This window comes from Stegodyphus dumicola, chromosome 3, assembly GCF_044657685.1.
Source record: "Stegodyphus dumicola isolate Sdum_Otavi_A_Nest chromosome 3, ASM4465768v1".
NCBI classification, from domain to species: Eukaryota; Metazoa; Arthropoda; class Arachnida; order Araneae; family Eresidae; genus Stegodyphus; species Stegodyphus dumicola.
In genome coordinates, this window is record NC_140770.1 from 183,621,457 (window position 1) to 183,646,388 (window position 24,932).

Here is a 24,932-nt window from a genome sequence, read left to right on the forward strand (position 1 = left end):
ATATTAGTTTATAGACACACTGTATATCAATTAGTTTATAGACACACTGTATATCAAAATCTTTAAAAAAAAAAAAAAACTAGCATTGCCATCATGCCTACACATATTTAGAAATAGTTCACTAATTTTTCCAGAACATTAATAACAATATTAAACATTTTATATGACATAAACAAGATATTAATACTAACTTTTTGTTCGCTGGGTGAAATTTTTTCTGCATCATTTAACTTGGACATAAGGCACAATGAACATTCATAAAGGTTGTTCCTCCTCTCTTCGATTTGAGAAAAGTTTAAAATTTTTTTATTTAATTTTCTGTGATAATCTTCAGAAAGTTTCTGTGTATGACTCCATTTTTCTCTCAAAGACTGCATTTGGTGCTGCAGTTTTGTAAAATTCTGGTCTGGATGATCAGTTTTTCTCTCTAGGACATCCCAATCACTAATGAGCTGTTTCACATGGTCTTCAGTATCCAGAGCTTTTTCCTTAAATGCCTGTGAAAATATATGATTATATAATGAAAGAACACTATACAATAAAAAAAATTAACAAAAAAAAAAAAAAAATCTGAAAGGATTCAGATTTTAAGTCACATCAGAAGATTCTGAATCCTTATGTTAAGTTTTCAAGGGTCCAACTGATAGCAACTTCTTCTTAATGGACAATAATGCTTGTCTCCAACCTGTTTCACCAGTGATGAATTGAGACAAACAAATCCAATGGATAGAATAGCTCTTTGAATTCAAATTGAAGTAGGTATGAGATGCACTAGGATACCGGTTTACATCACTGCAGCATACACCAACACTCTTCAGGAGCTTCAAGGCACTAGTATTGTGAATATACATTGTTACTGCAGGAATTCCTGGGCCATCTAATACAGAGCATGGTAAATCACTGTAAAATTTGATGGTCAGGAGTTATCAGATACTTTGCTAATCCCCCCTTATGTATCTCTAAAAGTTGTTAACATCAACTTTTCCTTACTGAACTTTATATCACATTACCTATGCTCCTATTAAAATGTATTTTTTACAAGAATAGGTAATTGTGCATGCTGAAGATATGTGAGATATGAGAAAAAAATTAAGTTCCATGTTCTAAGCTGCAAAATCATTGAAGTTACATGAGCTTTTATGGTTGTTCTTTTAGTTTCTCCCTCTTGTGCATAATGGAATTTTTGAGCAATCAATCTTTGTTCCCCTCCTTCCACAGCATTTAATGGATTGTCAAAAGCTCAAAAAACTTAGGGAACCAAATTAAAACATAATTATTTGAAAACAAACCTTATCATACTTCAAAATTCAATGTAATTGCATCAATATGCAAACCTCACAATTCAAGAGAAAATCTATAATATAGTGAGCAAAAAGGAAAACAGGGGCCTATTTAAATAGGTGACTTGAATCCCAGCATTAAATTTAATTTACATTTCTGCTGGTGTTGGCCAGACACTAACATATGCTCAGGAATTTGAACCAAAGACCACATCTAAGCACATCACAGCAGTGCTGGTTGATTGGCTCTCAAGATACGTTTGACTGTGAGTTTCTTTCAGTTTCTAATGTAATTAAAACGAAGCTGCAATTCACATGCACAGTCTAAATTAGTAGATACAAATTCTTTTTATTGAAGCATGTCAGTAGGTTTTTAAACAATATTCTTGATATATCTTGATCAGAACATAACTAGGCTACAGTAAATCAAATTCTCATGAAACATCCAGCTTGTGTGATTATTAAGGTATGCTTACCAAGGAAAGAATCATAATGCAAAGCAACCACAACCTACAAATACTTCAAAGAAAACGAATGGCTGGCTAAACATGCAGGTATTATATAAAAGTCTGCATTCCTGTAAGAAATACTCAAGTGAAATTTCGCATGCCCTTTTTTATGACCTATCAAGAAACTACTGGGCCAGATTTCCTTCTAAAACACTTCAGTATGCTCATCTAGTAGACAAGTACTTGAAACTGAAGGATATCATTTAAATACAGGCTACTATATCTGCTAGACTGTATGCTCTCAGTAAGGTACAATTTATAAATTAGCCTTTAATTTTGCACAGTTTGTATTACATATGCTGATATGCCACCAATGTTCATCCAAATGTACACATATTGTCAATTCATTTCAATATATAGATATGCCCAATATAAACTGAATGACTACACCAGCTCCAATACAGCAAAAATCCAATCAATAAAATCATATAATATACCAAAACTTACAGAATACTTAACATCATTTTTATATAAACAAAGTTCACAGAAAACATCAAAATCAGAAAATGCACTGACTAGGTTAAACAGAATGTGCAAACTTGCTGACTAATTAGATTTTATATGTATTTTAATCAAAACATAATTAATCACACAAAATATACATAATATAAAACATTTATTAAACAAAAAAGAAACATGGATGAAAAATTCAAAACTCACTTTCAAAAGATCTTCTAAATGAGCAACTGAGTCAAAATTTTGCATAGCAGTTTCATTCAAAGCTGATTTTTCTAGATCCTCTATACGTAAGCGAGTCTGCCTTATTTTTGTGCCAATATCTCCGGTTCTTGGAGACCCTGGTTCAGAATTTGGAAGCAATACAGGTGATGCTCTCAACTGCTCTATGGTAGTGCGTTTTACATCAACTTCATGGTTTTCAACAAGACTCTGGGGGGGGGGGGAAATCACAGATTTAGAAACAATACTTTGATTATCTTCTCAGTGCTTTTGTTTAACTGTCATGCACTTCCTAAACATTCCATATTCAGTATGTTAATGTTTTATTTTACTGATTATGAAGAAACACAAGAGGATTATCAGTCTAAAGGAAGGAATGGCTTTGTGGAGGACCTGGAAAACTGGTTCTTGGAGGGAAAAAATGGTTCATATTAATTGTGCTTTTCAAATACAGCAGATAACTAAAGCAGTTATTACATATTAAATAAGTATTATAGGTTATTGGAGAAGTTAAACAACAAGAATCAGCATAATGTTTGTAAATTTTTGCAGTACTGGTTTCGATGGTTCAAATACAGAATCATTATCTTCAGCTGGCTAAGTGCAAATGAACGAGGTAGAATATGGTGTCAGTACCTTGACTTCTTTCCACTCATGTTTATCTTTTCACAATATTCTATCTCGTTCAAATACCCTTAGGCAGTTGAAGAAGATGGTTTTGTACTTAAACCATCAAAACTAGTCTTGAAAAAATTTACAAACATTAAGCTGATTCTTCTTGTTTAACTTCTCCAATAATCGTTATTTGAAATGTCATGTTAACCTAAAGGGAACTAACTACTCTTATATGCACCCTCAGGTTGCCAAATTACTACCTAATTTTTTTGTCTACATTTCAAATTTTAAGCCTAAAATGTCTCCAAAAACCCCGTTTTGAAGACACAATTTAAGCTAAAAATCTGGAACAAAAACAAAAAATTTAGATACCAAAAATATTTGACAGGAATCCATGTACACAGCGATATGTTTTAACTTCAAAAAACATCTACAAATTGCACATTCTAGGCAGCGAAGGAATCTACAAACTACGCACACCTCGCTTACCATGTACACAGCATTCTGTTTAAACTTTAAAAAAATCTATGAATTGTGCAAAAATCAACCACATAAACTAAACTAAATTACAAACAATTCAAAAACCAACAATAACAACAGAAATTCATAGTAAAGAAAACAATGAACATAACATTCTACAAAATAAAAACAGTAAAATAAAATGCACTTACATGCTTATACATTCTTAAATAAAATTTTGCCAGTCACACAACGTATCTGAACAAAAATGCCACGATTTCGCTATATCACATGTCTTTCTGAGATTCAAAATTTCAAAAGTAACAATAAAAACTCCCTCCAAAGTTAACTTACTATACCAAAACCACAATCCAAATCTATGTATGACAGCCATATACTTTACCAGCACCCATTTGACTGCAAATCCACACAAGAACTATCAGAAACACCCTTCTTCATCCGAGTTCTCATAGCAGCTCTGCATTTCGAACTCTGTTTGAAATGTTCCACAGAAATTCCAAAAATAAACTTTAATCATCATAAACACACCCGTGAACACTGTGAACAAAAGACTCGTTAACAACTCCAATATCGTACCTTTTAAGACTAAATTTACTTTCCACACAATCTAAAAATATGCGACTGAAATCTTGCCACCACGTCTATCATTGCAAAATAGGCCATTTCAAAACACGCACGACACGAACGATCGAGCAATTAAACCACTCCAGCAAAAGATTTTTCAACGTCAACAAGGTTGCCATACAACATGCAATCGCGCCAAAAACCAACACAGAACACATATCACCACATTTGGTGATGGTGCATATAAGAGTAGACCCACCTAAAGTATTATAGCTATTATATTACATTACTTACAAAGTCTAGAAGTCTTGCATGATATTTAAAGAAATTTAATACCATATTTTTTTCCTCACTTTAGTTCTGCACATTTAGATAATACATATGAAATGTAACTTATTTCATTTTTAGTATTTCTATATCAAAATACATCACGTACAATTTCTAAGGAAAGGAGCAGGGCATCAATATGAGCCATATTCATATAGGAACATAACGCCAGAAAAGGTTAGAAGGATCCAAAGGCACAGAAGCAATATACGACTACTCAGAGTAAAAAATATCCATTACATCCAATATAACAGCTCATTGTAAACAGTGAATACATTGAGGTAAATACAACAGATACTATTAGTTAATGTCATAAGCAGTAAAGCTGGCCTCCACTAATGCTGCATTAACTGTGGACAAGGTCAAACAAACCCCGTACTTCCAGAGATAGCAGCAATGATGCAGGCAGTTCAGGCCATAAGTTCTATGTCAGATACAGAGAGTTGAGTCATCTATTTTAGCATCATTTACTGTATCCAACATTTATATTGAGCTATTACATTAGATGTAATAAAATTTTTACACTGCTGGTAGTCTTGAATCAGTACCTTGTGTCTCTTCTAACATCATTCTGTGGCATGTCTGGCATGCTTTCCAATGTGAATGAATGTTCCATATTTTTGATCATTTCATATTGTGTTTTCTACCTTCCCTTTTAATACTAAATTTAAGTCTGTATGCAGAGTTTTGAGACACCCTGCATGTCATTTGCTTTCCATATACAATTAATATCACAAATAATTTTTATACAAATATTAATTGAATTTTTAATATTACCTGAATTTTACTGGACAGTACTTCCCACTTTTCTTGAACTTCAACAAGCTCTGGTTCAATCGCATATTTCTCTTTCATTTTATCCATTTGTTTATTAGTTTTCATGAGTTCTTGCTTCTTCTGTTCTATGCTGTACAACTCTTCTTGAAGATGCTATAAAATAATTAAAGTAAATATATCCAAAAAGTAAACAATTATGAATAAAGTTAGAAGAAGAGTGAAGCAAAAGCAAGAAAGCTTAGAAGCTGGTAAAATGCAGAAGGTTGTTTGTTTCTATTCAGAAATCACTAATGTTATTCAGTTTGGCCAATTACAGGTTAGCTTATTACGAACCTTATTTTTAAAAATGCACATCCAAATATGCTCTACACAAGCAATAGAACACAACAAATGCTTCTGGGTTACATCAAACTGCCCTAAAAATTCACAAACCTTAAGCCTTTGGTGCTGAGAATCTGAAAGTTTCTGTTCCTTAGGAAGCTTCTCATAGTTATAAACAAAGTTTGCTGCAGTCTGTAACCAGTTCTTCACTTCAGCTAATGACTGAAAGAATTCTTTTGACTGATCTTTAGGATTACCCTAAATTTCAAACAAGAGTAGAAGGGCACATAGTTCATGAAAGACAAGTCAAGTAGAGAACATAACAGAGCTTATTGAAAGAAGAATAGGAAAAGCAAAGATCATATATAGCAACATCAAAATTATTATTAATTATTTCATATTATTAATTATTTCATATCTTTTATGGTTATACATTATTACATGGTTATACATTACTTTTATGGTTATACATTAAATTTAATTAAGGAATAATTTAGAAGAAGAAATAATAAAGCTTAACAGCAGAACGTTTTAAGTTTAAAATAAATTACAGTCATAAAACAGTGCTACAGAATTCTGTCTCATGCATATTAATTAGAAATGGCTAAAACCATTTTTTCTTATTCAATTTTTTTTTTTAACTTGCACATTCATACTCCCTTAAGATGGCAATATTATACCGAAATCCCCTATTTATTTAAAAAGAAACTGGAGTGCATTCAATACCTGAAAAATCATTACAAACTAAAACACATTCAATTACTAAAAATCTTTAAAAATCAAGTATGTTTCCTTTAAAAAAAAGGGAGGAGTGCAAATTTAATTTCATTGCAAAAATTTCAGTAATGGGCTGCAAATAATATAGAAAGCATTAAAATACATAAATGTACTTAAACAAAAGTTCACCTTTAAATTTACAAAATATGACATAACGGGTCACAAACAGATGCATCACACATACAGATTCTAGTTATGAATGAAAAGGTGTAAAACGGTTGTTGAAAATAATGGAATGCCCATAACAGGAGTTCTGAATCACTAACTTTAATTATTTGCTTATAATTTAATAAAACTATAATAGTCTTAACTATGAGATATTAAACATTTTAAATCATATTATCAAAAGTTTCTTGAAATACAATCTCAAAAACTGAGAGAAGGAGGGTGCATTAATTGTTAAAAATTGAAGAAAATTATGAATTACAGAAAAAAAACCTTAAGTATTATTATCAGATAAATCATTTTCATAAAAAATTAATAATTAAAACTGTCATCATAAAAAAACACAAATTATCATTTTATTCATCCATGTTAATAAATACCTAGAACAAAAATTTATCCAAAAATACAGTATCAATTTTTTGGCATATACTAGCTGAGGCACAACCATAAGAGATCAAATGTAGTACAAATTATGCATTATGTTTTAAAATAACTGTCACTTTTGGACTATAATAAAATCTTCAAAGATATTATTAAAAAAAAACATGGAACAAAGTAAAATTATGAAGTTTTGTTGCTTAAAAAATTACTAAGAAACTATAATAAAGGTATAGTTTCAGGGTAATTTTGAATACCTTTAAAGTTTCAATGCGCTTCATTAGCTTTTGTTCAAATGATAAATACTGATTCTGCAAATCCACTAGATTTTCATCTCCATTTTCATCAGCTGATCTGTAATCCTCAATTAAAGAATCCAACAAATTTTTCTTATTTCTAACCTCAGAAAGAATATCCTGCAAATAAATAACATAATACATTATTAAAAACAGATTTCAGAATATACAGAAAATAAAAGAGAGAAATAAATTCTGAAGTATGCATGCTGTAATTTTACAGCAAATTGAAAATGATTCACAACACACTTCTCTTTGTGAAATAAATTAGTTTAAGCTTACATCAAAATTATTGCAATTAACATTAACTAGAAAGGCTGAATATTTGGAGGTCAATCTCCAGGAATCTCAGGATGACTGGGAATATTTAATTAACATCTAATGAGGCAGATGTATTTCAAATTTAATTCTCTCTCAATAAATAAACTGATCTTTACTTTAGCCCCTCATTTTACAGAAATTATCCTGCAAATTTTCTTCTGCATTAAAGTTAAAATATCAAAAAAGTTATTTATTGTCACTTATCTCATTTTTCTGACAGTAATAAGAGAATAAGTTCATTAACTTTATTATGACGAGGAGTGCAGGACTGCATCTGTCATTGCTATGTATTTTGGGCACCCTATAGGTGATTATCTGCCTTAAGCTCCATCGTACCTTTGAAAGAGAATCCCCTAAGGCACAGATCGAAAATAACTCCCCCCCTCTTTCCTAAACATCAAGTGTTTCAAGAGGACTTTCAACTTGCCATGTATAAGCATCTCTGTGCAGCAAAGGCACTATACACTTATAAATATCTAAATCTTTTCCAGGATTTGAGCCTGGATCCAATGATAGATAATGCAACCAACATTGTTAACTACAATACTGATCACATCAGCACATCAAAAATATTAACAACTTAGGTACAGGATAAATTAAATTAGTTCTTCAAATGAAACAGCATTATACAGAATACATGAAAACATCTTAATGCACTGATATGCAGCTAAAAATATTTATGGCAAGCTATGCTAAGTTTCTATGCTAATAAGTTAAAACTTATTAAACTTGTAATATCAGTATAACTAACTACTACAAAATTATAAGTTATAAAACACATTTTAATTTTTTTAATGAAATCAGAAATTTTTGTTTACCAATAGAAATTCAATCTAATACTATAGATTTATCATAAAAACAATTTTATAAATACTTAAGGACATGCAAGCATAATAAATAGAATTATTATTCCACACAGAAATAAAATTTCTATTCCAAACATTTATCATTTCAAGTAGTGCATAAATTTATGATCACATTCATTGTAAATTTTTATGATCATATAAATATTCCACATCTGGTAATCTCAATGTGTCAACTTTCAGAGAAAAAGAATCTGATGTGGACACTGCACGACTTCCTTGTATGCCTATGAAATATATTTTGATGCACTTGAACTTATTTCACTTGGCAGATACGATTCTCCAATTCTTCAATAAAGTGGACAGTTATACAATTGTTAAAATACGAGTTTTACTAACAGCAACTGTTTATACAATTAATAAATCAACAATATTACCTGAAATATTAGGATAAAGTAAAAGTTACAAATAAATATCTTTTATCTAATACTATATTTTTAATTATGATGATGTAACCATCAACAAAAAAAAAAAAAAAAAAAAACACTGGAAGGTTATTAATTTTTAATTTACATCTGTAATATCTTTTTACTTTGTTTAGAAACCCTTCCACTAATGTGCCTTTTTGGTACTGCTGACTGCAATTGAGTTATGCAACATATGTATGCATAGGAATCACAATATAATAGTCAAAATGGATATTTCTGCTGAAATTTGAAAAATTGAAATTTTTTTGCAATTACAAAACTTGCTTTAATCTATACAAGGAAGTAAAAAATTAGAAAGGTGCACACAACTAGATGTTATAGCAGACCCATATTTAAAATTTCAACATTCTACAGCTGATCATATTTGAGTTATGCAAGATACATATGTACATACAGATGCCATCTATCTGGGGGAAAGAGTTCTTTATTCTGTTGGTGTCATGCAAAAAATCATCCAAATGGATACGAGTGCAGTCAAATTGGATATTTGCAATGAAATCTTAAACAAAATGTTTTGCAATTACAATACTTCCTTTACTTCACACAAGGAAATAAAAAATTAGAAAGTTTTTAATTGCATAGGAAGAAAATGCAGGAAAATTAAATAATTAGTAGAAAAAATAAGCATTTCTATGTGTACCCTTGAAAATGAATTTCTTAAATGACTGAAATTCTTAAATGCACAAAAATATTGGAAAAAAGTCTTACACTACAAAGTTGTATTTCAGAATCACCAACACTCTTGGCCTTTTCTGGCGCTGCTTTTTCTGCTTTCATTCGCGCTGAATGAAGCCATTCTTGAAAATGAAAAAGTTGAGCTTCTATACTGTTACCCTTTCTTACAGCCTCTTCTAAAATTGATCTATTTTCTGTTACCTGATGGTGAAATTGCATTAAATTAAACAATCAATGAAAAATAATTAAACTATAAATACCAGAAAATCAAAATGGATAAGTACCCAGTTTAAATTTTAACAGAGTAAGTAAACAAATAAATTACAAGCAGTTAGCAAAAACACAGCAAATGGTATAACTCAAATTATGAGAGTTTAAAATTAGTTCTGTTAATCAGCCATAAAATTTTGTAAAATTTAAAGAATGCATATAAAACTTTTAACAAAATAAAGTGGAACACATAAAAAATGAAGTTTTCAAGATTAAGAACATAAAAGGCAATGCAATGCTGATTTCAAATAGTAATCAGACTTTGAAAACTTGGTATGATACTAGTGAAAAAGCCAAATATTTTGATAGCATAGCAAAACAACTGACCACATGCAAAGCCTTACCTCAAATTAGCCAATGTTCTGCATCAAAATTTTTGTTTTTCATGCACATACCATCACACATGAAGAACACAGAAAAGTGGAACAAAATATATGTTTGGGATAATTTAATGTTAATATTTCTAATATATATAGATATATAGAAATTCAAATATTCTAATTAATGCATCATTAAAATATTAATTTGTCTGTCTAACTATAAAAATTTTAATAATTTGGCACATTTTTTATTGGGTAAAGTTTAAAGAAATGTTTTCAATAAAACAATAAAAATCTTAATAGATCTGATTAAAAAGTTTTGAGACTGCCTCATATCTATAAATTCTTCCCAATATTAGATGTGTCAATTCTGTTCTGGGTTTCATGACGGCTATATATTGGTGTACTCAAACCTGCAGGTGGACAGCTATAGTCTTCAGTATTTAGTCAATTAAAAATGAAATATCTAGCATATTTTGTCAAATGATGATATATTTATGACTATACAGCACAGATAAAATTGAATCTTGTGTTAAACTTGTAAAAACCCATAAATGTTAACCCCAAAATATTAGAAGTGCAATATTGCAATTACAGTATGCCCACTATAGCATAACTCTAAGCCCTTGTTTCAACATTCCAAAGAAAGAGACACTTTCAAGTTTAGTGTCTCTATCATTAACTTTCAAGGCGTAAAGTGTCTCTATCAGCTGCCCAGATGATATAGTGGTTAGGGAAGCCGACTGTGACACAAAGGGCCGGGTTCGAATCCAGGAGAAGGCGTGGTTGTAACTGTCCGTCTCTTTATAGGAGGCAATAGTGGGCCACCTATCAGGTTCCTCCATATTAAACAGACCTCTGTCTCTGGCCTTAGTAGTGGACAAGCCAAAGTTGGCTGAGGGGGAAGGGGAGTGTCTATATCATTAACACTGGCAGGAGTGACTAACAAAGAATATTCTAATAGGCCTTTTCTGCAATTTAGGAATATTAACATTGCACACCGATCAATAGAGAGTTAATAGTTATTATTATGAAAATGTGCTGAAAACCAATGAAAATAGGAAGAAAGAATAGGATTTCCTCCAAGATAATGCCTAGCTGCAAGCTGTTGCTACTGTGGCATCAGCTGTACTCTTTGAAATTGTTATCTCTAATCGCATTCTTACTGGTTAAAAGGAAGTATAGCTTTCTGCCAGGTCCGAGTTATTCTGAAACTTAATCCCATTCTGTATATTTCTTTTGATTGGTTATTTATTGTGTCTTGTTTATGATTTGTTAAACCATGATCTGTTATAAATTTATATATATGACCTCTGTAACTGCTTATGGCTGCTAGTACTTGTACTTACTTATTTCTGCTTGCATGTAACTCTGCGTGTATCTCTGCATATCTTGGTAATAAATATTTGCTTTGCGAACCATGGCATTTTCTATGTTTAACAGCAGAGCGTGGTTCCTTCAAAAGTTAGAATTCGCTGATATTTTCCCTAATTGAACCTTCCAGTGTAATAATTTATCGTTCGCGTGATTTTGTGAATGATGGCTTTTTCCAGAAGTCAAAGGGAAGCTTTTGGTGTAGCGCCATTTGATGGTGTTAATAACTTTACTGTGTGGTGTCAAAGAGTTCAGGCAGTATTTACTGCAAGGGAATTGGATACATTTTTGGAAACAGAAGCAATTGCGGACAGAGTTTTGAAATCAAAAAAGGCTTATGCCTTAATACTTGCGCTTCTAAGTGATAATGTTATTGCTTCTCTTCAACGTGAAGACACAGCATGTAAAATATGGAAGAAACTACAAGCTATGTATAGCGCTAAAGGTGCAGTGAGTCAAATTTTAACGCGTAAACGTCTAGCTACCATAAGGAAATCCAAGGATGTGTCAATGAGACAGCATATCGACAGCATAATGAACTTTGTGAGTAGTCTACGCGTCTCTGGCTCTGAAGTAAGCGACTTTGATAGTATTATTTACATTTTAATGTCTTTGCCAAAGGAATATGAAAATATTAAGGCATCTCTAGAAAATCAACCAAATAATAATTTCAGTTTAGATTTTGTTATAAGTAGACTTATTGATTGCGAATCTCTTATGTTTGATTATAAAAATGAAAATAAGTATTCTAAACCAAATACGGATAACTCTTGTTTTTATTAGTGCTCATAAAGAATTGTTTTGTACTTATTGTAAAAGAAAAGGACATTCTGTTAGATTTTGTTGGAAAAAGAACTGCGTCTGTCATAACTGTGGGAAAACTGGTCATTTCAAAAGTGAATAATTCTAAAAAGCAGGCAAATTCAAATAGTAATAAGTATGCATCACCTGCAATATCTTTTATGGCTGGAAATCTTGTACATGATCAATTTATTATTGATTCTGGTGCAACTTCTCATATGTCTTCTCACAAGCACTGGTTTACCTCAATTAAGCCTAAGACTGGAACTGTTAAGTGCGCGTCTAAGTCGGCGGTTTTAGAAGTGGAAGGAATTGGTGATATTTGCAGTAAAACTAAGAATGGTGTTGAAATAATGTTAAAAGATGTTCTTTACTTTCCAAAATTAAATAGACAATTAATTTCTGTAAAAAATATTGAAGCAGCAGGTTTAAGCGTAATTTTTAAAAATGAAATAGTTTATATTGAAAACAAAAAAAAAGTGGTGTTTTAGATTTGGATATTTGGACAAATGCGGACAATATTTTAGTGATTTTTCACCAAATTTATTTACAGCTTTAGCAGTAAAGAATGATGATCTATGGCACAGAAGGTTAGGACACTGCTGTGATCAAAAATTAAAACTAATGAATCTTCCTGCAAAAGAATCTTTTTGTGAAGTATGTGTTCGTGCCAAACAAAGTGCTCTGCCTATAGGAAAGGGTCCTCGCATAAAAGAATCCAAACCGCTTATAACTATACACACTGATATATGTGGTCCAATAGAACCTCAAACACTCCATAGGGAAAAGTATTTCATGACTATAATTGATGACTATTCGAGATTTATGGAAATCAGACTGCTCAAAAGAAAAAGTGACATTGCTGATGAACTCAAGCTGTTCTTTAAATTGAATCCAACTGTTACAAAAGTGCACTGTGACAATGCGAAAGAATATGTCAGTGGAGAATTGCATGAAGTTGCTGAAAGAACAGGTGTAAAAATAGATCCTGCACCTCCCTATACACCTTTTCTAAATGGTGTTGCTGAACGAGCAAATAGAACTGTGCTGGAAAAAGCTAGAGCAATGATACTTGAGGCAAAATTACCAAAATTCCTTTGGGGTGAAGCAGTACTTACGGCTGCTTATATAAATAATCAACTCCCAAATAGTACGATTGACAATCGTGTTCCTTATTTTCTGAAGTATGGTGAAAATCCTGATTTAACAAACATTCATGTATTTGGCTGTGATGCTTATACTCTAGTGCCACCATCCCAAAGAAAGAAACTAGATGCAAAATCTGTCAGAATGATATTTGTAGGTTATTCCACAATGGGATATCATTTAATGATTCCGGAGGCGAGACGCATCATTGTTTCCAGAAGTGTTAAATTTAATGAAGAAAAGAAGAAAGTAGAAAAATAAAAATATATTTCCGATAGTTCTGATTTGAGTGAAAATGACAATGATGACAATTAAAATGAAGACAAATCAATTTCAGACATTGATAATGGCGAATTAAATGCTACAAATAAGAAGGAGGAACAAAGAAAATGTTCAAGAGAAAAGAAGCAGCCAGTTAGGTATCCTGATCCTGAGATTTACCAAGTAAATGTTTGCACAAGACGACACTCTGATATTGTGTGTGTGTGTGTGTGTGTGTATTTAATTATGGCAAAGCACACTAGGGCTATCTGCCTAAGGGGAGGGATGCCTTTGTGGAGGACTTTCTAAGGGAAACTGGCTCGTATACACGTTACACATGAGGAAAACCCCGAAAACACTCATGCAGCCAGCCCGTTCGCGGGATTCGAACCTCGGACCGAACTACCAGTGTTCAGCGACTTTACCGCTCAGCCGCTGGTGGGCCGACACTCTGATATTTGAAGATATTATAAATCTACCACAAGTAGAACAAAAGCTATGGAAAAGAGCTATGGATGAGGAAATGAAACCTATGGAAGATAACGATGTCTGGGATCTACAAAGTTTACCACCTGATAAAAGAGCCATTTACTGCAAATGTGTACTACGTAAAAAAAAAAAAAAAAAAAAAAAAAAAAAACCGAGATGGAACTTACAAAGCCAGGCTTGTTGCTCGTGGCTTTATGCAAAAGGAAGGCGTAGATTATACAGAAACATTTTCTCCAGTGATGTATGTGCTCTTTACGTTTAATCCTGGTAATTATCAATAATGAAGGTTTGCAAACTTTTACTTTAGATGTCAAGACAGCTTTCTTGAACGGTAAGTTAGATGAGGTCATCTACATGGACCAGCCAAAAGGATATGATGATATGAGTGGTAAGAAATGTAAACTTAAAAAGAGTTTATATGGTCTTAAAAAGTCTCCTCGACAATGGTATCAGAAATTTCTTAATTTTGTTATTAAATTAAATTTTAAGCAATTGGACTCTGAACCATGTATTTTCATCGGAAATTTAAATTGTAAGAAAGTAATTATGGCTCTTTATGTGGATGACTTATTAATTGCAGGTTCAGATGTAAAAGAAACAAATATTATAATATCATTGTTGTCTAGTGAATTTCAAATGTCAAAATCTGAAATTGTCTCAGGATGTTTGGGTATTAGACTGAAATTTGAGTCTGGTTGTTTGTATTTAGATCAGAAACCATATATTGAAAAATTACTTGATAAATTAAAAATGTCTGATTGTAAAACAGCCCAAACTCCCATTGAACCAAAATCTACAGCAGCTGATTTTCAGAAAGGAAATGCATTGCATGGCCCATACAAAGAATTAATTGGATCTTTACTTTACTTAGCATATATCACAAGGCCAGATATTGTGTTTGCAGTAAATTGCTTAAGCCAACTGCAGGAGCATCCTACTGATGTTGCCTGGTGTGCTCTAAAAAGAATTCTTAGGTACTTGAAAAACACCTTAAATTTAAAATTGATATACAAAAAAGGGTAATTTGCAAAGGGCAAGCTTGTGTTTGTATGTAGATGCAGATTGGGTGGGGGTGAGATACTCAAGATAGGAAATCAATTACTGGTTACTTTATAATGTTTTCAAACTGTCCTATTATGTAGTGCTGTCATAAGCAAAAGTGTATTGCACTTTCATCAACAGAAGCTGAAATAATTGCTTTATGTAAAGGTATTCAAGATGTTTTATGGATAAAAAATGTAGTAAATGAAATTTCCAGTGTTAAAAATGTTTATATTTTTGAGGATAACCAGTCATGTATCAAAAGTATTGTTAATGAAAACTTTTCGGGTAGGTTGAAACATAGATATAAAATTAAAGTTCACGCGTAAGACTGTTAAGGAAAATAATATTAGAATTGAATATCTACAATCAGGTTTACAAATTGCAGATATGTTAACTAAGGCTTTGTCCAAAATAAAATTCTATGAACTGTTATCATTGAGCTGTTTAAAAATTGTGTAGCGATTAAGGGGGAGTGTTGAGATATTTGTAATCGCATTCTTACTGGTTAAAAGGAAGTACAGCTTTCTGTCAAGTCCGATACATTCATTAGCTTTCTGCCAGGTCCGAGTTATCCTGAAACTTAATCGCATTCTGTATGTTTCTTTTGATTGGTTATTTATTGTGTCTTGTTTATGATTTGTTAAACCATGATCTGTTATAAAGTTATATATATGACCTCTGTAACCGCTTATGGCTGCTAGTGCTTGTACTTACTTATTTCTGCTTGCATGTAACTCTGCGTGTATCTCTGCATATCTCGGTAATAAATATTTGCTTTGCGAACTACGGCATTTTCTATGTTTAACAGAAATCAACACAATTAACATCCTATAACAATCTATTGGTAACATGTGAATTCTGAGTACTCTCAATATTATAAAGGTAAGGTACTTAGATATCACTGTAACAGGTATTTACATATTAATGTAACAATCTTAGAAGAAATCACCAAATTTTCAGAATGTACCAAACTCGGGCAAACCTGCTCATACTCATTCTTCTGGCTACCATACTCATAACAACCCTTCAATCAAGCAATGCTCCCAGTTTTGTATGCGTTTTCTTTGGAAGAAAATACAGTAAAATTTCAGCAAGAATACAGAAATTTTGCTGTAAACTTTCTAAAGGGAACAACTGAGTTTCCTCAATAGCCACTGCTGCTGAGGATCGGACAAAACCAACTCTCTACAATCTCTAATTTTTTTTTTTTTTTTTTTATTTTTTTTTTTTAAGAAAAGAGATTCCTCTGTACCTCGAGAGATGAATGGTGCAAAAAAAAAAAATTACAAAAAGGTCTAACGAAATATGTAAGTGCTTTGTATTTTAATGCATCATGTAATCCTTGTTTAATAACTGAAATTTGTATTTTAAAATGTGAAAGTATGTTTTCTTTTCATATGTTGATAATGTTTACCGAATTATGATATATATCGATAGTTTGGATTTTTTTTTTTTTTTTTTTTTTTTTTTTTTTTTTTAAAGGTACAAAAACCACCAACTTGCATTCAATAAGTAACTGTTACATTTTCATCTGTAAAAAAAGCAAAATTTAATGTAAAAGACTAATTGTTAACAAAAAACAAGAACACAAATCTGAGATAATATTCTCATTCTGAATAAGAGAATCAGTCTCAAATCTTTTCAATCAGCTTATGAACTACTCATCAAAACGCTTACAAGTTTATTAAAAATATTTACAGAAATATTATTTATAGAAATACTTATATGTGATGAAAGGTGTAAGGTAAAGAGACTATGCCTAGCTAGCTTCATCAATTACTTAATTATAATTAACTATCATAAAGTAGTTATAAAATGTATTTTGTTCCTCTTTTCAAACATACTGCCACCTCGAAATAAAGACGGTTTTCATCACAAACAATATCCATTGAGATGCAGACAGTTATTGGCAACAACCATGCAAGAACAGGCTTATCTAATCTAACCTTAGAACCAAGAAGATTGTATTTATTCTTGTAGAAGTCTAAACGCTCTTTTAATTGAGCAGACTGCTTTGAATCAACTATCTGCCTCCCTTGACGAATACACTGTTCCACTTCTGGCTTCATTTCACTGAGAACTTTATACAATTGCTATAATAAAAATGCACTTTAAACACCCAAATATGCATGCTTTGCAAGGAGGTTAAAAAAAATTATATACAGTACAAAGTCTTTAATCCGGACGTCCATAATTCAGATCGCCTCCTGGTACAACGGTGCTTTGGTACACCAGGGTACCTGGGCCGAAGGCCCTACCCCTTGTAGAACATTTTGTAGCTTCGAATTATGTCAGAGAAATAACCAGTTAATTTCTAGAACAAAAGCTGGTGAAAAAACATAGATCATAATTAACATGGCATAAACAGTTACGTAAAAATTTGGGTACTGGGAAGCTGAAATACAAATAATTAGCATAGAAGATGGTTAACGTGCTAATAGCGGCGAGTTAGGCATAAACCGTCGAGCTGGTGAGTATAGTCCTCTCTGTAGTGGTATAAAGTCCTGCCGATAAACGGTAGTTGCTCATTCATCAGAGCCAGTCACGTGGGAGGTCAACCTCCCAGAAACTGACCCCACTTGATGCTGCTTGAGAAACCAGGTTAACTGGTGAGTAGAATAAGTGAGATCAAGTAAGAAAAATGAAGTAGAACGTTGAATTACTGCATTGCATGGAAAAGCAAAGTCCTTAATATCCTTCGTCGGCTATCTTCATCAAATACATTTCAAAGCTACAAACTTTCTGCGCATGTGTAGCATTTACGCATGCACATAATACCTTTACGCATGCACATAATACATATAATGGACGGTATAAGCTAGGCTAAAATTATCTAATTATCTATTTAAGTTAATGTTGCAGATTGCATTTTTCCTTAATCTTCTAATTGGATCCGGCTTATTATTTTTTGCAGACTGTTAGAGCAATTTTATAAAAAGTAAGCTTGAACTTTCGATTATGTCCGATGAAAGAGTTTCCGATTCTGCAGCTGCCAAAGGATCTACAAAGTTAAAGCATGTTTCGATGTCCATCAAACAAAAAAAAAGGAATTACTGCAAAAAATGGATAACATGAGGAAAGTGACAGAGAGGTTAGTGAAAACGAAAAAATTTCGATTAACAAGTTAGTTGGTATTCTCGGCACAGCAATTACAAGACTTGAACATCGGAACTTTGTAACTGAACAAGAAAATTATGTCTGTTTATAGAATTAAAGAGAAAGTATTAGCACATTAAACGAAGCAACTTAAACAACTTATACTGAAATAAATGTTTAATAAAGTAAACAAATATTGTTTTGTAAATTCTGATAACCTTTAGATCATAATTGCTTTTTATTTCATAAATTATGATTTCATATTTTTAATTTTATAATTTCTGCATGCCATCTTAACAGAATTAAACTGATGATCTATAATCCGGAAAAAACCCTAATCCGGAATCGCCGACAAGTCCGGATTAAAGTCTTTGTACTGTATATATAGCTTTTATTATGTTTAAACAATTACATACACACCAATACAACTTAAAAATTTATACAAGTATATATTTATATATACTTGTATAAAACGAGATAAGTTTCCTTGATAAACAATATACTACGTGCCTTCTATTTTAATAACATAATAATCTGACAGCATAGTAATGTAAACAAAGAAATTCAGTCAAAAACAACAACACTGTTTTCTGAAGCAGGTAGGATTAGTATTAAATTTCAAAATAGAAGCAATTTTAAATTCAAATATAAAAACTAAAAAAAAAATTCAATCAAAACTTTCAAATATTATCTTTAAGCCTTTTAAATGAACAGTTTATAGTCAATAGATTAAGGTTAACTGAAATTGAACCACATTTCCAATCTATTTTTTACATAAAAAATCACTTGTAGAACATTTTGTAGCTTCGAATTATGTCAGAGAAATAACCAGTTAATTTCTAGAACAAAAGCTGGTGAAAAAACATAGATCATAATTAACATGGCATAAACAGTTACGTAAAAATTTGGGTACTGGGAAGCTGAAATACAAATAATTAGCATAGAAGATGGTTAACGTGCTAATAGCGGCGAGTTAGGCATAAACCGTCGAGCTGGTGAGTATAGTCCTCTCCGTAGTGGTATAAAGTCCTGCCGATAAACGGTAGTTGCTCATTCATCAGAGCCAGTCACGTGGGAGGTCAACCTCCCAGAAACTGACCCCACTTGATGCTGCTTGAGAAACCAGGTTAACTGGTGAGTAGAATAAGTGAGATCAAGTAAGAAAAATGAAGTAGAACGTTGAATTACTGCATTTCATGGAAAAGCAAAGTCCTTAATATCCTTTGTCGGCTATCTTCATCAAATACATTTCAAAGCTACAAACTTTCTGCGCATGTGTAGCATTTACGCATGCACATAATACCTTTACGCATGCACATAATACATATAATGGACGGTATAAGCTAGGCTAAAATTATCTAATTATCTATTTAAGTTAATGTTGCAGATTGCATTTTTCCTTAATCTTCTAATTGGATCCGGCATATTATTTTTTGCAGACTGTTAGAGCAATTTTATAAAAAGTAAGCTTGAACTTTCGATTATGTCCGATGAAAGAGTTTCCGATTCTGCAGCTGCCAAAGGATCTACAAAGTTAAAGCATGTTTCGATGTCCATCAAACAAAAAAAAGGAATTACTGCAAAAAATGGATAACATGAGGAAAGTGACAGAGAGGTTAGTGAAAACGAAAAAATTTCGATTAACAAGTTAGTTGGTATTCTCGGCACAGCAATTACAAGACTTGAACATCGGAACTTTGTAACTGAACAAGAAAATTATGTCTGTTTATAGAATTAAAGAGAAAGTATTAGCACATTAAACGAAGCAACTTAAACAACTTATACTGAAATAAATGTTTAATAAAAGTAAACAAATATTGTTTTGTAAATTCTGATAACCTTTAGATCATAATTGCTTTTTATTTCATAAATTATGATTTCATATTTTTAATTTTATAATTTCTGCATGCCATCTTAACAGAATTAAACTGATGATCTATAATCCGGAAAAAACCCTAATCCGGAATCGCCGACAAGTCCGGATTAAAGTCTTTGTACTGTATATATAGCTTTTATTATGTTTAAACAATTACATACACACCAATACAACTTAAAAATTTATACAAGTATATATTTATATATACTTGTATAAAACGAGATAAGTTTCCTTGATAAACAATATACTACGTGCCTTCTATTTTAATAACATAATAATCTGACAGCATAGTAATGTAAACAAAGAAATTCAGTCAAAAACAAATCCACTGTTTTCTGAAGCAGGTAGGATTAGTATTAAATTTCAAAATAGAAGCAATTTTAAATTCAAATCTAAAAACTAAAAAAAAAATTCAATCAAAACTTTCAAATATTATCTTTAAGCCTTTTAAATGAACAGTTTATAGTCAATAGATTAAGGTTAACTGAAATTCAACCACATTTCCAATCTATTTTTTACATAAAAAATCACTTCCCCCCCCCCAATTTTTGGAAGACATATACGTTGTGCAAGAACAGAAAAAAAATAACAGTTCTTACTTTCAAATAATTTTAACAAAATGCCTAAACCACATTTATGATAACACAAAGCAATAATAATCGCTTTCAACAAATATGCCAAATTTCAAAATGTGCCAATATATGAATTCACATATATCTTCGGAACATTTTGAATAATAATTTGTAATTTTTTGCAGGTATGCTCAGAAATACATCTACTTTAAGATGGTGGTAAGAATTTTATAGATTATAACTCAAAATTTTTTCGAAAAATTTATAAAAATTATTTAAAAATACAAATTTAAAAAATAAATCACAAAAATTCATGAATGTTATTTGGAATGAACCTAAATTTTGAAATGTGAAAGGAAGAATCAAATAAGTTTAATAAAAAAATAGATATCAATAAATATATACCAAACTCAATTAACATTGAGGAGCTAAAATTTTTAGAGATAATTTTTTAAAAACTACTCCGATTTTTACAAAACTTGGCAGTTTGGCATAATTTGAATAGTAGAATGGAAATATGGAAAAACATTGGCATGTTATTTCAGAAAAAGCCCGTTTTTGTGTCAAAATACCTATATTATAACAATGCTATATATAAACCTAATACACCGTATTTGAAGGCACATAAGACACACTTTTTTTTTAAATTTGGTCTTAAAAAGTTACCTGTGTCTTATACGTGAAGGACACAGGTTAACTTTCAATACTGAATGCTATTTTTAGCCTGGATAAAGGTCTAGACACACATAACTTTTTCTACATCTACATGTGTGTGGCCTTCTAAATAAGGGTGTGTCTTATATGCCAGTGCGTCTTATATGCCAGTGTGTCTTATATGCTGTCAAATACGGTATGTCCTATGTCGCACTTTCGAGACATGAAAAATGCAATTTGAATTTCTTCAATCAGCCCAGTAGAATGAGAGATATAAACTTGTCCCAATTTCTTTTTTTTTTTTTTTTTTTTTTTTTTTTTTTGCAGTGTGTACCAATGAGTTCAAATATAGCTTGAACAGTGATTGTTTTATGTGTTTTGATCTGGAAAGAGTGAGAAATAATGCAGCTTGCTATCCCTTGTTTGTAAAAGATCCACTCACACAGATGTGATTTCACAGTTGGGGAAAAATCATCAAAAATGACTGTGTGTATCTATGATGCAACCAGTCATATATTTGAAGTAACCATTCTGTAACCAGTCACAGATGTGTGGATGTTGTCTTGGAACCCCATGTAATGCTATTTAAAAGTAATTTTTGGTCCACAGCTTTTACTAATGGATGACGGTGTCTGTCCACATCGAACATCTCTAGTGTCTAGTTTATTTGAAAACAAAAAATATCATTCAAATGACTTGCCTATTTTACTCAGCAGACCTAAACCTCATTAAGTATGTAGGAGAAACCCTAAGCAGCCGAACTGTAGCTTATCAAATGCTTCCCCAGACCATACCAGCGATATAGTCACTGAACACTGGTACACACAAGTTTGGTCTGGGGTTTGAATCCCAGCTAACAGGCCAGCTGCATGGGCATTTTCATGGTTTTCCACATGTGCAATGTGTATATGAGGTAGTTTCCCTTAGAAAGTCATCCACAATGGTATTTCTTTCCCTAGGGAGATAGCCCTCTTGTGCTTTGCCTTATTCAACTAAACCAAATCAATGTCAAACCATCCAGGATCCTAAAAATGCATTTTCAGAAGAATGCCATACATTCCAAAATATGTGATCAAGAGTTTGCTAAATTCTATGAAATCAAGACATGAAGTTTACATTCCTGTCAAAAGTGATCATTCCTCACATTGAAAGATTTGTTACAAAACACTGGAGATCCCTTTCAACAAATTTGATATTAAATTTAATATTTTGACATTAATCAAATAAGAAACATGCCACCTAATGCTTCTGTATAAATTGTTTTTAACTTTTTTAATAAGTAACCGTTAAGTTTCCTTTCCATCAACAACCTTTAATTTTTGACAAACAGTGTAAATTATTTTAATTTTGAAATGAGTATGAATATGAATAGTGAAATTTACCAAACATTTTTCTAACTGGCTTTCAGCAGAATCTGAGTCTTCACCTGACAGATTAATAGAATTTAAACCATCTTCAACTTCATTCAGCATATTTCCCACATGATTGAGTTTTGCTTCAAAATCACTAGGTTTCTGGAACTTGATAAACTTTTCTTGTAATTCAGAAAATTTTTGCTACGATTAATAAAAAAAATCAAATTAAAAGAATGAATAAATTTGGCATTACATTACATTCACAACCTTTTTTTTAATCCCTTCTCTAAATAAAAGTTTGAATATAAAAAATACCTCTACTAATCGAAGTTGTTCTTCAAGCCGATGAGCAGCTTCCATACGTCCTCGGGATCTGTAACGCTCTACATCTTCTTCTAAATCTTTTATACTGGCTTCTTTTTCAGAAAACTCAGCTTCTAATTGCTAAAAAATTATTTTGCATGATAGTAAGCATAAAACATTTATAGTTAATTATTAAGTATATATCACAAGAACATAATTTTCAAATACCTCAAAAAAATAGAATTTGATATCATTTGCAGTGAACATCTTTTAAGACATTTATACACATCCAGCCTACTCAATGATTTTCAAGTTTTGCTTCAAAATCAAAATTAAAAATCTTAAACCTAAGGGATTCCCCCCATTTTTATTTCGTTCATTAATACCACAAATTCATTGCTATTTAATAAGGTCTTCCATGACATATTCTGCTATGTATGGACACATTTAAGGGACTCAGTTCACCCTTTCATGAAATAAATATTTTGATGCTAATACTTATTTTATTAAATTATTATATTCTATTATCAGGGATGCTTATAATATAAATATAATACAGTAACCTCAAATGCTAAGCAGATCCTTTGTAAAAATGTTTTGCATTACCCAGCACAATGCCAGATTGTTATTGCTCCAGTGTGGGTTATAAACAAAACTAGTTAGCAACTGGAAAATCTGTGATTTGAATCCTGGCAACAAAACACTTGATTTTTCATGTTTCTTCTTCAAAAAAACCTAATGGTATCTATAGCAGCACTCGAACTAAAATGTAGTAGCCGACAATTTATCACAACCTGGATTTGGCTGACTGGGTTATGTGTCTCTCTGCAATCACCTTTTAAATGGGAAATACTAAATGGAGTTTTCACATTTTCCCATCCATGCACTCATTGTGTCAGTGATTAACATGCTCAGCTAGCATATGGGAGATCTGTGGTTTGAAACTTGACCATAACACAGCTGATTTTTCATGTTTCTGCTCTGAAAAACTTAATGGCCTCTACAATAGGAGCTGCATCTAAAATGCAGTGGCTGCCTATTCATCACTACCTGGATTTTGATGATTGTGTCTCATGCCTCTACCTGGTCACCTTTTAAATGGGAAAGAATATATACATTTTTTGCATTTCTTCTTACATGTTCTCATTCTGTAAGGTGATCAGAAGTATGCCTAATTAGCATATGAAAAAACTGCAATTCAGATCATGGCTACAGAACAATTAATTTTTCCTGCTCCTGCTTCAAAACACCTTATGGTCTTTACAGTGACAGCCGGCCTACAATATTGATACGAAATGCCCAGCCACTATAAGATAGCAACCCTGCAAAGTAGGTATAGATTTGTCAAAAAATGGCACGGTTGCCAGATTTAGTGCAAAATTGCCCATTTGGTGACATCTATTAGACAGAGTGAGAATATTCTAAAACAAATTCTTAAGGATGTGTATTAGATTTATATACAGCATCATTCTAATATAGGTATTTTGACACAAAATCGGACTTTTTCTGAATTTAACATACCATTCTTTTTTTTCCATATTTCTATTCTATGACTCAAATTACGCCAAACTACCAAGTTTTGTAAAAATTGCACGAGTAGTTTTTAAAAAATTAGCTCTCTATATTTTAATGCCTCAATGTTAAGTTTGAGATTTTAAGAGTTTGGTATATATATTTATTACTCTCTCTTTTTTTATTAGAATTATTTTATTCTTCCTTTCAGATTTCGAAATTTAGGTTCATTCCAAATAAAATTAACCCATTTTTTATCATTTATTTTTAAAATTTGTATTTTTAAATAATTTTCATACATTTTTCAAAAAAAACTTTGAATTATAATCTATAAAATTTTTATAATGATCTTAAAGTCAACATATTTATAAGCATTCCTGCAAAAAATTACAATTTTTTATTCAA

At 31.6% G+C, this 24,932-nt stretch overlaps 1 protein-coding gene across 1 annotated transcript in view; it reads right to left on the reverse strand.

The window, feature by feature from the left end:
• The window catches only part of Dys (Dystrophin), a 670,989-nt gene that overhangs the window by 326,094 nt on the left and 319,963 nt on the right, over positions 1 to 24,932 (reverse strand). Inside the window, exons 30-38 of the mRNA XM_085813682.1 lie at positions 23,028 to 23,156; positions 22,740 to 22,913; positions 17,106 to 17,252; positions 9,488 to 9,655; positions 7,129 to 7,287; positions 5,663 to 5,809; positions 5,231 to 5,383; positions 2,450 to 2,677; positions 192 to 497 (exon numbers count right to left, since the gene is read on the reverse strand). Coding sequence (XP_085669808.1) covers positions 192 to 497; positions 2,450 to 2,677; positions 5,231 to 5,383; positions 5,663 to 5,809; positions 7,129 to 7,287; positions 9,488 to 9,655; positions 17,106 to 17,252; positions 22,740 to 22,913; positions 23,028 to 23,156 — 1,611 coding nt within the window. The remainder of the gene's footprint in view (positions 1 to 191; positions 498 to 2,449; positions 2,678 to 5,230; positions 5,384 to 5,662; positions 5,810 to 7,128; positions 7,288 to 9,487; positions 9,656 to 17,105; positions 17,253 to 22,739; positions 22,914 to 23,027; positions 23,157 to 24,932) is intronic.